Here is an 18,546-nt window from a genome sequence, read left to right on the forward strand (position 1 = left end):
AATGCAACATACGCACATAGATAACCATTTTAACCAACTGTGTAACCCTCACCCGGCTCTCACCTGCAACCAACCTCTCCCTTCCCACTCATAACAGTCCACTTCATGTCACAAGGTTAAAATAACAAAAGCTTTCATCTGGTCTTCATTCAGCCTGATGTTTCAGTGTGACTAGTTCATATCTTGTTAACCTATGGATAACACTTTGATCTTTGTCATCACTCAACCTTTGTTAACAAGCCATTTAAACTGTATATTACTGCTTTAGTGGAGAGAATTCAAGTCAGTTTTGATCCAAGTGATGATAACTTTGTTAATTGGTTGAGAAGACATTACCATTGATTGTTCTCTTCTTCCTGGTCTGGGAACCTGAAGAAAGATGGGGAAGGGAGATGATGTCAATGTGAGATGCTAATGATAACTATTCACACACTGCAGTAAGTAATGATGATAATAATAATAATAATAATTTGATGTTTTAATACTTGTTCGGTAAACCAGGTTATTTTGAAAGTTGAGGACCAGGAAAGAGATTTCAGAATTTAAACAAAAACTCAGGTCCAGGACAAGTCCCACGAGGAGTGGTGGGGATTTGTGGATGCTCACGTGGCACCGACTCCAGACCTGTTAAAGTAATGTCAGTAGCTCATGGGAGATTTTATGGATGATTGTGGTAGCTCAAGTGGTGCACTCTCCATACTAGCGATGTTAATCTACTACCCTCCCTTCTCAATGCTAACATTGTTGGACTCTCAATGCTTTGGGGGATGGGTGGAACACTCTCGATTTTAATCTCGACTGTGGGACAGGAAGCGCTGTGCAGGCCATTTTCCACATCTCATATCATCCTCAATCGTTTCCTCATCTTTCTGTTTTCAACAGTAGTCTTTCAATAAACTTTCACATCTCAACACATAGTAGTGCAGCATTCACGTTGAGATTGGAGATCAAGGTCTTCGAAGATCTGGACCCACCAAACGGACCTGTGTCGAAGAGGCGACTGAAGGCGGCCTTTTCCAACAACGTGAGGTCCCATGAGCGCTGGAATTCAGGGAGCGACGTGGCCGATTCTGATGCAGTGTGAGTCATGACGACATCGACGAGTGCTTGTCCGACCTCGAACTGAAAAGCACAGGAATGAGACAACAGAAAAACAAACGACTAATTAAATGTCCAAAAAGTAGATATATCAACAAGAGAGAAAAATGAGAAGCGATGACACGTACGGTATTTGGGAGAGCGGACAGTTCGTTCACGGTGAACACGCTGAGAAGGGGACCCACTTGGAGTATGTTCTCAGTGGTCCAGCTGCCTAGATTCCTGTAACAAACAAAATGCCAATAACGACCCCATGGGGTTTCGTTGGAAGCATAATAACATGAGTTCCCTTACAAGAAACTTGATGCAAGAGGTGGCAATTAGGCCCATCAAAGCCTACGCTACTATTACCAACCAATGGTTGTTTATCCGTGCTTTGTCCTTTTAAATGTTGATCATCAAGCAAGGAAGCAGCACAAACCATTTTTGAAGTCTTTGGTTATGGCTCAGCCTGGGTTCGAACCATGCTCTGACTGTTACAACTCTGAGGCTGGTAAACATACACGGATATTGCGTTGGTTTTCAACATTGAAATCGAGTTCAGGTCTGGTGTGGTTCATAAAAGGGAAGATGTTGAGCCAAGTACCAAGTCCGAATACAGATTTGGAGGTTCTGCAGGAATACCGGAATCTAGAGCGATCTGAGGGAGGCGTTTGTTGAGAATTCCGACATTTTTCACGACGCATGATTTATCAGCAGTTTTGACGGTTCATTTTGTATTTTAATCCTTTACATCATCTTTGTGTCTGTGCTATGAGAAGCTTTCCCAGAATTCCCAAACGATGGGAAATGTTTCATCACGAACTTCATCAGAACTCGGGGTTGGATTCCGATCGTCGACTTGCCATCCGTACCCAAAGAGTGAAATTCCAGACAAAATTGCTTCGCACACCCATTGTGTTCTCCTGCAATTCTCATTTGGAATGTCGTTGCAGAAACATAACATCATACGAATTCCCTAACTCGCATGGAACATCCATTTGTAAACACCCGGTTACAGATGGGGAGACTGGTAATGCCCTAACCTCAGTAAAGGTATAATTAATACCTCAATGAATTACACAAAGTGTGGAACCAGTTCATAGGCCTACATAAGACTGTCATTTTTGAAGGAGCTGACCGCATAACTCCTGTTATTTCAACATGTGGCAGATAGAAGGCAATTCAAAATGGCGGCAACAAGGCAGGAGAGTCCAAAAACGAAACGCACGATGGTGGTGGCCTTATGGCGAATTGTGTGTTGTCGTCATGTGACTTGGGGCTGAGCAAAGATAATTAAAAATGTGGAAAGTCACCAGGATGATGAACCCACTCCTTAATGTCGACATTCCCACACTTCACACCGAAAGCAAAGTTCTGCAAAGATCACTTCCGCAGGCTTGACGTCACTTCCGGACTTCCGGTTTGGGGATCGGCGCACGTGGACGGCTGGGTGGCGAGCTCTCCTTCCAGTCCTTCTCAAGCCTTTTGTGTATTTTGTTATCGTGATTTGTGTCAGGGGCTGTGGAACCACACTTTTTTTAGTGTTCATAACAGTTTTAGCGGGTATTTGTGTTCGTTTATTGAAAGAAGGAGGGGGAGACCTCGTGTTAAGTTTAGCGTTCAGTCAGTTGGAGCCTTGGGAGTTTGGGGATTAAAAAAAAGGTTATAAATAGAGACCGAAAGAGAAAGGAAGAAGAGTTCAGAAAATGTCACAGTTGCTCAATGTGGGCCACGTCAACAATGGGGGAAGCAGAGGGTTCTTATTGTTGTTGGAAGTGTGAGGAAATCGTCCACATGAGGAAGGTTATCACCGGGTTGAAGGAACGCATCGACGATTTGCAGCAAGTAGCAGAATGTGAGAAATTTGTCGATAATAGTTGGTTACGGTTGTGGGGTGAGGTTGCTGAGGATATTGGAAATGGTAACGGTGCAACGGGGGCAGGCAGTAGAGATGGTGCAGCGGGGGCAGGAGGTGGTGATGGTGCAGAAGAGGCAGGCAGTGGTGTTGGTGCAGCAATAGAAATTGGTGGACATGAGGTATGGGAGACGTTTTTGTGGATGATGAGATTATTAAATATGTGGATTCTTCATTCTCCATGAAGGATTGCAGACATAGAACTCTGTGTAGTTTTGAAGGATCGGGAGTTTGGGACATTGAAAGAAGGATTAACGATATTGTTCCGGGTCATGACAGGAAGAAGTTGGTTGTGGTACACCGAGGTGTGAATGATGGAGGGAAAGTTTACTCAGAGGTTTTGAAAAATAGATACAGGACATTGGGGATGCGGCTGAAAGCAAAGGGTTGTGAGGTCATGTTTTCTGGGATTCTCCCAAGATTAGGAAACAATATAGAAATTCTAAGCAGAGTGATAGATGTCAACGAATGGCTGGAAGAATGGTGTAGGGAGGAAGGTTTTACATGGAAGAATCAGTGTGAATCATTTAGGGGACAAAGGAAGTGTTTCCAGAATGATGGCTGGGTGTTAAATAGAAAAGGGGCAGCAAGGTTTGCAGTGGAAATTGAGGAAGGAATTCAGGCTTTTTTTAGGTCAGCTGAGGGTGGGGAAGCTGTTAAGGAAGGACCTGATGTAGTAATTGTGATGAGTAAGGCCAGGCAGGAAAATAGAGTTTCAGGAAAGGAAAAGTTAAATATATTCTGTACCAATGTCAGAAGTTTAAATCATAAGATGAAAGCTTGAAGTCAAAGTAGATAGCGAGGAGTACAATATGGTTGCAGTGAGTGAGACATGGTTTAAGGAGGAGAGTAACTGGAGGACAGGATTAGAAGGCTACAAGGTGTCTCGGTGTGATAGGAAGGAGAGAATAGGAGGAGTAGCAATCTGGGTAAAGGACAGCCTTGCATCAAGAGAAAGGGGTGACATTAAGGAAAGAATAAATGTTGAGGATTCTGTGTGGGTAGAGATTAGAGATTGTAAAAACAGTAAGATACTGGGAATATACTTTTATATGGCTCTGAGTGGGAAGGAAGAGGAGGAAGGAGGAGTACATGAAGAATTCAAAAGGGAATGTGGTAAGGGGAGAGTATTGATTATGGGGGATTTTAACTTGTCAGGGATAGATTGGGTCCAGGAATAGGGAAAGGATAGAGCGGATGAGGATTTCCTCGTTTTATTCCAAGATTGTTTTTTAACCCAGTTTGTAGATAAGCCCACGAGTAGGAGTGCAGTGTTCGATCTCCTTTTACGTAACAATCCCAATATGGTGGAGGTTGGGGAGCATTTCGGATCAAGTGACCATAACATTGTGTGTGCAAAGATTCTGTGAAGGGTTAGAGTTCAGGATAGTAGGGTAAGGCTATTAGATTTCAAGAAGGCAAACCTTGTGGGTAAGAGGAGAGAATTGGGTGATGTAGATTGGGAGACTCTAACAACAGGACAAATAGCATCAGAGAAACGGGAAACCTTCAAGGACCAAATGTGTAGAGTGCAGAGTAAGTACATTCCAATGAGGTGTAAAACTAGAAGTAGAAAGAGACCAGGGTGGTTGAGCAGTGAGATAAGGAACGTTATTAAGGAGAAGCAGAAGGTATTTATTAGGTTTAAAATAACAGGACTCGAGTTAGATTTATATCACTATCGGAGAAAACAGAGGTAAGTTCAGAAAATAACTCGACAAGCCAAAAGAGAGTGTGAGAAGGACATGGCTAAGAATATTAAACATAACAGCAAGGATTTCTTCAATTAAATCAGGGGAAAACAACAGGTTAGGACCAGTGTGGGCCCATTGAGGCACCAGGAGAGTGGTTATTGATGAAAATGAGATGGCAGACTTATTGAACAGGTATTTTTCAACTTTTACACAAGAACAGTCAGGAGAATCTATATTAATATTTCGGCACGCCCCTTTTTTTGTTCCACCATCAGATTTTTGTTATTGCATGAAATGAAACAAGATTTGGCACATTTACTAGTGATATTATTGTCTTCCTTAAGAGGCCCCTCAAAATTTGTTTAGATGCGTTTTCACAAACTCCAACGGATTCCATTCAAATTCGGTACGATTATGGCTTTTGGTCCAACTTAGGTCATTGCCTATAAATATTTTCCAGAACACTTCCGATATTCGAAAGAAATATGGGATTTTCCATTCAAATCCACTCAAGTTTAAGGCCTACGGGGAACGCAAATTTCCACTTTGCCCCGGGCGCTGTTTACCTCCGCTACGCCAAGCTGTTAGGGTTAGGGTTAGGGTTAGCTACCCTAACACTAACCCTAACAGCTAACGCTAACCCTAACCCTAACAGCTAACCCTAACCGCTAACCCGAACCCTAACTGCAACCCTAACCCTAACCGCTAACAGCTATTCAGGAAATTTGCAAGAAAGCTCGGGCAACGCCAGGCATTACTACGAGTTGCCAATAGCTGAGAGTATTTATCAAGGAGGTGAGGAAGGGCTTTTACAGAAGATCCAGGTTGGAGTGGAGGAAGTAAAGGAACAGCGAGGTAATCTAAGGGTAGATAAGGCTCCGGGTCCAGATAATATGCACCTGAGAGTATTGAGGGAGGTGGCTGAGCAGGTAAGTGAGATGTTAACGGATATTTTAAATAGTTCATTGGTTGTGGGAAGGAGGACAGGATTAGAAGGTTACAAGCCCTTCAAGGGCTTGGATTGGGTTTAATGAGGGAAAGACAGTGGACATAGTATATCAAGATTTTAAGAAGGCATTTGATAAGGTACCACATCGGAGGTTGTTAGCCAAGGTGAGGGTTTGTGGAGTGTCTGGTCAGGAAGCTAATTAGATTGCAAACTCGCTTTGTGATTGGAAGTAAAGAGTGGCTGTAAGCGGGGTACCTCAGGGATCAGTACTCGGACCATTACTATTCATTATTTACATCAACGAGTTGAATAGTGGGGTAAAGAGTCTTCTTCTTCTTCTTCTTTCGGCTCGCTCCCATTAGGGGTCGCCACAGCGGATCAACCGTCTCCATTTTGCTGTATCCTCCACATCTTCCATTGACACTCCAACCACCCGCATGTCCGCCCTTCCCGTCCGGACTCGCCTTCCCTGTCTCCTTCTCCTCCTTCGCCCAGCAGTAGCACAATTTCCACTGGTACCCTGCTGACCACCGGTACCGGTGGTGGTCGTTGGTAACCCGGGCCTCGACCGATCCGGTATGGAAATTTGTTTTGTTGTCTGCATAATGATTTGGCATAGGTTTTTACGCCGGATGTCCTTCCTGACGCAACCCTGGTCGCCTCTTACGACACACAGGGATATGGTACACCTATTCTAACAGGGGCATACACCGGGCCCAGTACAACTGGTACTCATTTCGCCGACCTTGGAAGGATGGCAGGCTGAGTCAACCCCCTGGTGTTTTCGACTTGGTGTATATGTATATATATATATATATATATATATATATATATATATATATATATATATATATATATATATATATATATATATATATATATATATATATATATATATATATATATATATATTGTTGCGGTTGAGGAAATTCGCAAACCACCATTCAGGTCCCGTAGGTGAGGTATCTCTGTAAGTACATGTGTAGTTAGCCCCAAACCCGTTGTTTAGAACCACCAACAACCACCAACCACAACGCCGCTTCACAACAACAACAATGCCAACAGCCACGATCTTCACCTTCACAACTCGCTCCCGCAGGCATCGAGTCACCGCCGTTCCGAATGGCACCATGGCCATGGACCACCACTTTAAACCCTCCACCACCTTCGCCTCTCCTTCTGCGGCCATTCCCGCACCGCTTGTGGGCACCGAGCGTCAGGCTGTCCTGGCCTCGTGCGGGACGCTCGCCACTCCGCGGGTGCAAAGTGCGGCCTTTCCGAGGAGAATTCGGATCAAGAATGATACACGCCCACTTCTGATCCGTCCAATCAGCAAGCGCGGGGCGGTTTGGCCCCGCCTCCAGGCGCGTCGGAGTAGAATCGGGATATGCAAATTCTCGGATCAGGGGAGACTCACGCCCCTTTTTCTCCGTCCAATGGGCGAGCGTGGCTCCATCCCCGAGCTCGATCTGATCCAGAAATTTGCATATGGGTTCTCCTGCCGGCCTATAAAGTGCCGAGCGCAGGGTCGAGTCGGGCTCGGTCGAGTCAGTTTTGGAGAGCAGAGTGTGGCAGCGGCAGTCAGTTTGTGAAGAGTCAGTCTGGAGAGGTCGGAGAGCCGAGTGGAGCTCGCAGTCTGCCGGGGTTCAGAGTCTGTCGGGGAGCTGCAGAGAGAGGAAGCCTGGAGCGCGGTCGAGTTGGTTTGAGCGCAGAGTCGGCCTTGGAGGAGCGGGGAGTGAGTCGGGAGGCGAGGGCGTACAGGTGGTTTGCTGCAGTCGGCTGAGGAGAATTGGGGAAGAGATCGAATAGCTCGGGTCCGAGGCAAGGAAGACGGCGGTTGGCGACGAGCTCGCAGTGGAGTCGCTCATTGCGGGACCCAAGCAAGCCAGCTATCCTCTTTCCCCAGAGCATCAACAATTTCCCCCTTTTTTCCCCCCGCGCTGAGATAGTGCGAAAAGGGGGCCCCGTTCCCACTCCACTCCAAGCAGTGCCAACGAAACCCGCGAAGGAGCGCGGAGTCGGGGCGCCGCCGCGCCGCCACATTTGCAGCTCATCACAAAAACACGGGTAGGATCCACCCGGTCTCGCGGACCTGACCGCTCTTTCAGGTCCCGTGCAAATATTGGCCCACAGGCCCCGTCTGCCCCCTTGTCTTTGAGGGTGGCCCTTTTCTTTTGCTTTTGAGTAAATGTGTTGTTGGCGCCGTCTGTAAAGTAAAACTGTGTAAGTGTTGCCGTGTGCTCGCGTAGTCGGTAGTAGATCTGCATTGTTGTGTTTCTTTTGTAGCATTTGCTGTAGGTGCATAATTGTTGTAATTGTATATGTGTGCTCTCCGTGTGCCGCGGAAAAAATGTGCCTCATGTTGAACTGTTTTCCCGTTTCGCTTCGTCTTTTCTTTAATTGAATCTCCATCTTGCTTCACGTAAAGGGTTGGTAGTGGGCTTAATACGCCCGATAATTAATTGTAACCGTCGAGGCCGACGATAACACCGCTCGGTTATCCCGATAGTACGGAACGGGTCGCTTAAGTGGCCCGTGTCCGGAGTCGACCTGCGGCGAGGTGCGATCGCCCAGTCTACCCTCCGCTTGGGTACTTAGGTTGGTCGAATTTAGCGAACAACCCTATCCCACGCGGGGGGCCGATTGGCACGATCGTGGTGAGGCCGAAAGGCCCACCTGTGACTAGCTCCCGGCGTTAGTCCGAGAGGGTCACGACAGAATTGTCCGTCCGGTGGGCGACGTGCCGCGATTCAAGTTGCGTGGCCGTTCGCACGCCGGCGGGCGCGAATTCGCAACAATATATATATATATATATATATATATATATATATATATATATATATATATATATATATATATATATATATATATATATATATATATATATATATATATATATATACATATATTAATTCAGTGTCCCAATGGGGCTTGAACTCAGGAACTTTTGGGTCCCAAGCCACTGCCCTACCCACTGCGCCAACACCAGGCTTATAGTGGGGTAAAGAGTTAGCTTTCCAAATTTGCAGATGACACAAAACTTGGAGGTGAGGTGGATATCAGATACAGAGAGTTTTGATACTTGTATGGATTGAGCAAAAGATTAGCAGATGTAATTTAACCTGAGCAAGTGTAAGGTATTGAGGATGCGGAAGAACAATGAAGATAGAGATTACAGGATGCAAGGGGTAATGTTGGAGCGTGTCACACAGGAGAAAGATCTGGGGGTGGTAATAGATACAGGAGGTAAGCAGGCAGCACAGTGCCAGGTAGGTAAAGCAAATAGGGTTTTCGGTTGTATTCGGAGGGGGATAATTTATTAGTCAAAAGAGGTGGTGTTAACATTGTACAGGAATTTAGTGAGGGCCACATGGACGGTAGAATATTGTGTGCAGTTTTGGTCACCACAATTCAGGAAGGACATCTATGCCATGGAGGGGGTTCAATTCAGGACTTCTAGGTTGATTCAGGCTTAGCTAGACTCAGCTATGAGGAGTGGATGAAGGAGACAGGGCTTTATTCACTAGAAAGGAAGTGGTTATGAGTTGATATGATGGAGATGTTTCAGATCATGGAAGGTAAAGATAAAATAAGTGAAGATGAATTATTCAACAGAGTACACAGTGATAGGACCAGGGGCCATAGATTGAGAGTAAAGAAGACGGTAGTCAGGTCGGGGACTCTTAGTCAGAGAGTAGTTCATGCATGCAATGGTCTCCCTGAAAAGGTAGTGGCAGCAGAAAAAGTCGATAAGTTTAAATTGGAATTAGATAGGAACCTGGAAGTTATGGAGATAGAGGGGTATGGGGATGTTGACAGGACTTTTAGGTAGTTTGAGCATTGATGGGTGATTGTGTGCATGTGTTCAGAGTGCTGTAGGTGGGGGGTCTCGTCAAGGGGTGTTGTGTGGTTGATGATGTGTGTTTCTAACCAAGTCCATGCCCCCTCCCTGAGTGGAAGAAAAAAAAAAGATATAACAACTACAAAAAAAAATAAAAGATTTCAAAAATAAAAATAATCATAATTTGCATTTTCTTCTTTGTATCTCGTGCAGATGGGTTGGTGTGGTGTTCGTGCAGGCATGATGGGCTGAATGGCCTCCACCTGTGTCTGTTTTCCTTGTATTTCATGGACTGTATATTCATGTAGACCGTGAAGACGTGATGCAAGCACAACGTTTTACTCATAATTGATCCCACCGGCCATCGCACTCAAGACCAGACAACGTAGAGGAGAGCGACCTACAAACTAGAATTGCTTCCGACACAGAGGTGATCGCACTTTCAAGGTGAACCATTTAGCAAAACTGAAGTGAGCACGATGCCATCGTGAAGCATGACCGACACGAAGTTAAACATGCTGCGAAGTACATTATTCTCGGGTTCATACGACCTTCTTCAAACCATCTGCATTTCTGAAGTATCAGGTCTATCTACGTCCGCGGGCTCCTTTTGCCCCGACGAAGGAACGCGCGACATGTCAGCTTCTCGCTTCCCACGACGGTTAGCATACCTCGATGAACGATCCGTTGATTACATCCATTGAGCTTGAACTTTTGTGCAACACAAATTTTATAACCAACAAGTGTAAATTGTTGACAATTTTTCATAAAGTGATTTCATTGTTGGATTGCGTAGTGCATTCCTAGTTTGTTGTTTGTTCAAACAATCGAGGACGACACACATTGTGGTGAACATTAGAAATGGAGCTTCAACGCAGCACACGTAGCTCAGGGTAATGGCTTCATAATAGCACAACATTCGAAAGAAAACGAAAGAAAGGTTCCTACTTCCTCACATCCTGCACACCTACGTATGTTATAACCAATTATCCATTTGAATGACGTACCCGAAGGACGTTTTGAGTTTCCTCTTCACAATAGTGGCTTTTTCATTACTCAGCGTTCCACAGGCATGCAGTTTAGGCATCAAGGTCTTGAACTGTTCATTTGGGATTCCACTCAGCTTGCTCGCAGAGATGTCACACACTAAGAATCCGAGCTTGACAACCTCGGGTTTTGTCATGTCCTGTCATGAAATGAACATTGCAGAAAAAGAGCAATTAAATAAGAACATGGAATATAAAAAGGTGGTGATAACAGTATCAACAACTGGAATGGCACTCGGTAGAATGCCTGATCCACGAGAACATATCGGGCCGAATATTTTTTGGATGCATCGTGCTATATATTGTTTTTGGCCCAATCACTCAATGGTGAAGAATCACTTTAAATATTAAATAATTCTCGTATCCATATTTGGATCTTCACCAAAATCTAATCAATTTTTGTGGTCACACTAACAACCTGTCCATCAACTTTAATCCGAATCCGTCCACAACTTTTTGTGATATTGTGTGAAATATCGTTTTTGGCCCAATCTCTCAATGGGGAAGAATCACTTAAAAAAAATTTATAGTAGCCGGATCCAGATCTGGATCTTCAACAAAATCGAATGAGTTTGTCCTTGTCACACAGCCAACGTGTCCACAAAACTTCATCCCAATACATCCACAACTTTTTGAGATATTCTGCGCACAAACAGACAGACAAAAAGACAAGCCGGTAGGCGGCGATGGGTCGCCGAGCATGGAAACTATGAGATACTCGTATAGAGCAAAATGGATGTCATATTGCGGATAGAGAATCACCTTAAGATTATGCATATCAAATCTCATCCAGTTCCATCTACTGATAACTACTCGGTATCCATTTGAATGAAAAGTACCGAAAATGCGGTTTGAAATCGGAAATCCCCAACGTTTGAGGGGGTGCTGTGGGTGAACAAAGATCTAAATCGAAAATCCGGCTCAAACGTTTGTGCACAATGTATTCCAGACGACTAGTGTGAATTTTCATGACCATCCGACCGTCACCCTCGGAGGAGTAGCATTTGGCGCGAAGGCACCTCCAGCTCTCGCAGATTATCGATTTTTGCACCAATTGACCTTTGACCCCTGACCTAAGCGAAATCGGTCAATATGACCTGAGGCAAAGTTGTAGTACTCATTGAGTACCATGAACCTGCAAAGTTTCATTCGTATCGATACACTCACCCGGTCGCTAGGGGGCCTTCAATTTTTGCGCATACCCTAATTGTAGGGGGCGCTGCGGGTAAAGTATTCCATATATCACAAAAACCAGAATAAATTTGATAGAGCATCACCTGTAGGTCATTCGCGCTAAATTTCATAACCCTACGTGGGATAATGGCTTTCGGAATTGATTTCGCGTGAACGGTACCGATTTTGAAAGTTTTTTTGGTTGTTGCTAGGGAACCAAAGTGTCCCTAGCAACCATCACAATTTCCAAAGCACGAGGTCATAAGATGTACCTACCACCCGAGTTTGGTCAAAATCGGCCCACGTTTACTACCAATTATGCTGATGACAAACTAACAAACATCCAAACAAACAGACAGAATTACTGACAATAAGGGTCACCTATTTCGGCGACCCAACACCTATTTCGGCGACCCAACAGAAAGGGGTGAAAACGTAACCTCCTTCACTTTCGGTGGCGTAGGTCATAATTTAGTGATTCTGACTGACAATCCATCAAGGTGGAAAGGCATTGAGGCCATCATCTACATTTCAATCACAACTCTTCTGATTTGGTGGGGGTTCTTCACAAACAAAGAACCACCGCCAAGCCAAACGATAACATTTAGCAACCGCCAACTACTTTTGAGCATTCAAGGTTACATTAGGCCTGCAGTAGAAGACCATGTAAAGAGAAGACTTTCACTCTCATTGGAGCAAATCCCACAGACATACCAGGCAGCTCATTGCTTTGGTTTGAAAGATTACACGCATCGGGGAGCTCTTGGGGAGCAGGGTGGAGTCGGCCTTGCCGAGTCGACTTATCAGAGCTGGACACCCCTCATGTGGAATCATCAGAATCTCATCCATCCTAGTGGGCAAGTGGGTTCATGACAGTTAGAACAAAAACGAACCTGTCTTGTTTGGCATGTTACTACCGTGATGCCTCGTTCAAACAACATAAGTGAATGAGTGGCAAATCATTCAGAGACCGAAAAAAAAACAATTAAAAGCACCACGATCTGCATCAAAGGTGTAGTAAAGAAAGCTGATAAAAACAACTGATAACCACAATCTGAATCAAAAGTGGAGCAAACAAAGATGATAAAAACAACTGGTAGCCATTGATTGATTTTTGAAGAACTCGATCACAAGTCAAGTGAACGAATAATGAACAACAAACCGAACAAAGAAATGGAAGTTTCACAAACCAAGAGCCAAATCCACTGAGCGAACAGGAAAGCATTGGGACTTACGGGAAGAGAGTCAGTATGGCTGAAGGGATGGAGTTTATCTGGTTCTCGGTCATTTTCCTGAAATACTTTGCATCGTCCTTGGTTAGGTTTTTGTGGAGTAGATCGGCCAGACACATCATCTGAGGGTGAGAGATAAAAACGTAAAAACTTGGATTTACAGTTCAGTCCAACCTTGAGAACAAGGTTCAATTATTCGAGCCATGGCTCATGTGGTACAGATACCAGGAAGTCTGTCATCAGTTCAAAAAGTGACACCAGAAGTGCAGTGACCGAGCTTTGTTGCAGCAGGTGGCTATTCGGCCCATCATGCGTGCGCTGCACCAACCCCAATATCCATCACACATCCATACACAAGCTTCCCACAAGTCCGACCAATATGTCCACAAACATCAATCTCTGATGCGTCCAGGTACCTATCTAATTCCCCTTTAAATTTATGCACTACCTCTACTGCCACTACCTTTCCGGGGAGATCTTTGCATGCATTAACCACTCCCCGACTGAAAGACCCCTGCCTCAGTGTCATCTCTACTCTCAAGTTATGACCCCTGGTTCTGTCACCGTGCACTCTCCTGAAAAACTCTTTCACCTATCTTGTCCATGCTCTTCATTGTCTTTAACACCTCTATCATATCCCTTCGTTATCACCTCGTTTCTAATGTAAAACATCCTGTCTCCATCAACCCTTCTTCATACCCGAGTCTAGCTCGGCCTGGAATCAATTTTGTGGTGCTGCTTTGTACCCTCTCCATAGCAGCTATGTCCTTAGTTGTGGTGACCAAAACTGAGCACAATACTTAAGTTGAGGCCTCACTAAATTATTATACAATGTTAACACCACCTCTTGATTTATTAATGATCCCACTCCGAATACAACCTAAAACCTGATTTGCTTTACCTATAGCTGCCTGCTTACCTCCCATATCTATTACCACCTCCAGATCCTTCTCAATCTCTATTTTCATTGTTCTTTCCCATCCCCAACACCTTACACTTGCTCAGGTTAAATTCCATCTGCCAATCTTTTGCCCAATATAGACAAGTTTCAATACTTTCCTGAATCTGATCACCACTCCCTCTGCTGTCTACCTCACCTCCAAAGCATTGTGTCATCTGCAAATTTGGTAAGCCTACTCTTCACCCCACTATCCAAATCGTTGATGTAAATAATGAAGAGTAATGATCCGAGTACTGATCCACGAGGTACCCCGCTACTTACATCCTCCCAGCACGACATCCTCCTACTCACAGCCACCCTTTGCTTCCTATCACTAAGCCAGTTAGTTACCTGACCAGCCACTCAACAAGCCCTCACCTGAGCTAACAACCTCCTTTGTGGTACCTTATCAAATACCTTCTGAAAGTCCAGATACACTATATCCACTATCAAATACCTTCTGAGTTCCCCAATTCTTCTCTGGATCCTTTCTTCAATAACAATGTTACATTCGCTACTCTCAACTCCTCTGGTACAATCGGTGTTACATTCCTCTGCTCTGTCCAATCGTCGTTACATTCATCCTGACTCCAACGATGTGCTAAACGTATCCACTAAATCACACTTATCTGCTCCCTCATCACTCCATGATGCATATTATCCGGTCCTGGATCTTTACCATCTTCATTTTCTAGCCGTTTCTTCACTTAATTTACCCAAACTTGGATCTCTTCTGAAAGCCCTTTGCTCACCCCAAGATAGATACTCGCTGCTATTGCAAGTTCCCCTGAGTGTTCCTGTGTAAAGGTAGAAGCAACAACACGATTTAATAATCCTGCCATCTCACCCTCATCCGCAACCACCAAATATCCTATGCTATTCTTCAATGGGCCCACGCCATTCCTCAATCATCTCGTACCTGATTTTGAGAGAGAACAGAAGTTTGATCCAGATATGTGATTTGTTCCAGCAGGATGGCGTCATCCAGTTTGTCCATCAAATCACAGCTGAGGCCACGAGCAGCTGAACCCAATGACCTGCACAGACAGAAGTAGCATAATCGAGTGTGGCCTGCCACAGCTGTGAGGTCGAAGTTATCTTCGGATAGTTGGTGGCTCGAAAGCTCATTTTAAAAGTGTATTATGTGCAAACCCTTGTGAAACGAGGAATGTACTTCCATGTTTGGTTTATTTTGAAGAAGGCTCACGGAGGAATGCACGTGAACTTCGTGTGGATGGAATGACGTATTATCATGGGACCTGAGATCCAAAACTAGGCTATCTTATCACCTTGCAAACGGTTCACCTGACGTGTCTACACCGATCAATGACATATATCAACAGAACAAATAAAAGAAAATCATTCATTAAAATATTTCATCATTTGAAAATAAAGAAAACGAACGTACCGAAGGTCTGTGATTGATATTTTGTCCGTCTTCAAGTACTTTGGAACCAAAGCCAAAGCCTAGGCAGACAACATGTGTGCAAGGGAAGGAGATTAAATTAGCCGGGCCCAAGCAGATTGAGATAAGTGAATCCCTCCATCCAGCCAATCATTTTGGTCTTACTCTATGGACTTCATCCTCGGTAATGCATTAAACTATCATCACTAATCAGGTGAAATGGAAGTTCATGGAACGTTCAATTCGACCGAGATTGTGTGATTATGCACTCACGAGCAAAACACACATTCGAGCTCGCAAATTGCACAACCAGCTCGCCAACACTCCCGACACAAACGGAGAGGGAGGGGAGGAGGAAAGCCCGGGGGGAGAGTTAACGCGTCGTTGCCCAAGAAGTACAAAAGTTCAATGGAGCCTATTTGACCACTCCATATGCATATCCATACAACACCACCAGGTTGTGAAAGACGTGTATCACAAAGGAGACAGCCTCCTGTGAATTTCAGCTTATTTGATCGTCTCCTTCAAAATTTGGTTGGCTCCAAATTTCTTTCAATTGCGACTTTTAAAAAAAACATAACAGGAGGGACTGTTTAAAAGGGTAATCATATGGTGGAAAGAAAAGACAGAATAGTTTGTGGTTAGAATAATTTTTACTTCCAGTAGATAGAATAATTTTTACTTCTCCATGAAACGCCATGCTGAGCTATTTATATACACCTTAAAACGGAGTTCGTCCAAGGTGAAAATCTCCTTTGGGGAGGGGGCCAAGTTAAGTTGCTACAACCTCTGTTGTGTGACCCTTAGTCCCCCTGGCAAGTTTGGGTGAGATTGGATCAATAACGACGGAATGTATCACGGTAAGACAAACAGACAGACAGACATCAAAATGCGTATTTTTGTATGATAACAAGATGAGCACTTAAAAGGATTATTGTTTCAAATACAGTATCAGATTGTAAAAGTCATCTCCATTTCCTTTTTTTGGATTTTCCCATCTCATCTCTGACCTGCGCTGTGCTCAATGTCTTGTTGTCGAAGAACGAAGCATCGACGGTGTCGAGACCGGAAAGGTATTTCAGAGGGACTTCCTGAATCAAATCTTCACTGAGACTGTTCACTACTTCTGTGATGGGCAGTCCAGTCATCATCTGTAACAATGCAGTGATACTTGTTTATTGTCATTGTGTTAAATGCAAATTAAAGTGTTCATTTACACTCATCCTTACACTACTTTGCATTCGGTCATTGTTCAACATTTTCTAATCCCCACAGACAAGCTTTCTCACCTGAGATACAATGGCTTTTCGCTGTGTAGGACTCAGATGTCTAGACTGCTTGGCCAGGGTCTTGGATGCTTTCTTGAGCTCAGCAGGGAGCATCGAAGCAAATGCATCACTATCCACTCCCTTTATCAGACTTCCAAGTTTGGCAAGCCCATCGGATGTGTTAAACTGAATAAACACAAAATGCAAACGTTCCGTATCTGCAAAATATCTTACAAAATGACCCAGGTAATCTTTTCCCGAACATCATGCAGTAATCTGTGTATGTAATCGACAGGTGCGGCCGTTTGTATTTGTCCTATTTATCTGAACATGCAACCCTTACCTTTCCACCTGCAGCAATCATCTTCTCCACGAGGATCTTAGCCTTTCCGTTACTCCAGCCTGTGGCATTCCCTAAACTACCCAGGGCATCAAGCACAGCCGAGCCATTCATCTGCTCCAGCTGGTCCAGATTCATCGACGACGCACCTTCGTCCACCATTCCCCGAATGAGGTGAGAGTTGAGCTAGGAGGGAATTAATAAATCTTCTTAGTGAATATTTGTCCAAAGTCGGGATGAATCTTTGCAGAAAGAATCTGTTGGATGTTTTTTTTTGTTTTTTTTCTAAACAAGAGATTATAAATCAATTCTCTTCACGACAGAAAGAGTGAAACACGAGAGAACAGTTTAAGAGACACAATGGTGACCTAACGGTATTTCCGAAGGTGTAATGCTGACGTGTATTTTGGAGCGATCAGTTGAAAACACCACCGTACCTTATGCACGTCATTTGTGCAAGAGCGGAGTGCATTCATTAGACTTTCCCTCTCGTCGTTCGATTCAAAACCGGTGATATTCTCCACCTCGAGGTGGCAGTTCAGCAAACCCAAGCTGAGATGGGCAGGTGAGATATGTTAGCAATATGGCACAAAGGGCATAACCGATTGAGTTTCAAATCACATACTGGTGCACAAAGATTATTGTTCAAATCTGTAGGAATGCTCAAGACCGTGGAAAGCCGGAATAAAAGGTGCAATTATCAATCACTGTTACCTGCTGGTAGGTGTGCACCTCACCTGTTCGTATCCTTAATGCACGGTTTGAGCACTCTGAGCAACACCTTTGCCTGTGCTGCTGGAACTGAATGTTTATTCCTGAAAACGTTTTCATCGGACTTGATGAACTCGCATGCCTAAGGAAATGTCAAGGATCAAGCTCATCGTTGGGATGTGGGATTCAGTAAATCGTAGTTCAAACATAATGGGGTATGAATACAATCACAGCCCGCTTGAAGAAAACATAAAAATCAATTAAATAATGTTTTCAAAAATGGGATTACAAAACAAGCAAATTGCTGTTTGTTTGAAGCTTAATTATGTCAGTAAGGCTCCTTAATAATAGCGGTTATAATGATAGTGTTACCTCCAGATTGGTTGGTCCGTGGGCCCCTTGTTAAGCGTGTTGAAGTATAACATGAACCCTAACCTTCCCCGTTATACTAGTAAGGGACCTTGCAAAGGTAAAAAGTGCATTTACACCTGCGACAGAGGAATACCAGTTTTTGTCAAGGCCAGTGTCGGTCTGTGTCGGCGGACAATTGAAATGATAAGTGCTATGAATCGAAAGTTAACAATGGTGTGCTAACCTGCATGAGATGCAAGGTGAACTGGAAATTGTAGCGTTAGGCCTTTGTCACGGTTAAAGAGGACCCTTTTTGTTGCCGCAATGGGTTCGTCGTTCTTTGGAATATTACATTTCCACGTGGTTGTCCTGCCTTGCTGATGAGGTTTTTAATCTTGAAATGAAACTTAACCGCAGAATAGAAATCCATTTACGTTTGTTGATCTTTATGATTGGATTTTTGCTCGTGGTTGTTTTTTTTTATTTATTCACAGTGTCTAAGACTCATAGTGGAGCTGCTATATACACACAAATATCATGATGAATACACGAGACATAACAGAGGACTGGTGAGACTAGACAAACACAGCCACTTAGCTTG

General features: G+C 44.1%; 1 protein-coding gene across 2 annotated transcripts in view; it reads right to left on the reverse strand.

Moving 5' to 3' along the window:
* LOC147010400 (uncharacterized) overlaps window positions 1–18,546 on the reverse strand; it is a 76,716-nt gene that overhangs the window by 6,151 nt on the left and 52,019 nt on the right. The window contains exons 29-41 of one of the 2 annotated variants that reach the window (XM_085859124.1): window positions 17,621–17,736; window positions 17,321–17,435; window positions 16,887–17,069; window positions 16,565–16,729; window positions 16,286–16,426; window positions 15,279–15,337; window positions 14,790–14,907; window positions 12,934–13,052; window positions 12,413–12,548; window positions 10,487–10,665; window positions 1,227–1,320; window positions 975–1,122; window positions 337–369 (exon numbers count right to left, since the gene is read on the reverse strand). In XM_085859124.1, coding sequence (XP_085715250.1) covers window positions 337–369; window positions 975–1,122; window positions 1,227–1,320; window positions 10,487–10,665; window positions 12,413–12,548; window positions 12,934–13,052; window positions 14,790–14,907; window positions 15,279–15,337; window positions 16,286–16,426; window positions 16,565–16,729; window positions 16,887–17,069; window positions 17,321–17,435; window positions 17,621–17,736 — 1,606 coding nt within the window. The remainder of the gene's footprint in view (window positions 1–336; window positions 370–974; window positions 1,123–1,226; window positions 1,321–10,486; window positions 10,666–12,412; window positions 12,549–12,933; window positions 13,053–14,789; window positions 14,908–15,278; window positions 15,338–16,285; window positions 16,427–16,564; window positions 16,730–16,886; window positions 17,070–17,320; window positions 17,436–17,620; window positions 17,737–18,546) is intronic. The other variant, XM_085859123.1, reaches the window with a different exon arrangement.

The sequence above is a fragment of the Eptatretus burgeri genome, chromosome 16 (genome assembly GCF_056783735.1).
Source record: "Eptatretus burgeri isolate ZD-2024b chromosome 16, Ebu_testis_v1, whole genome shotgun sequence".
NCBI lineage: Eukaryota > Metazoa > Chordata > Myxini > Myxiniformes > Myxinidae > Eptatretus > Eptatretus burgeri.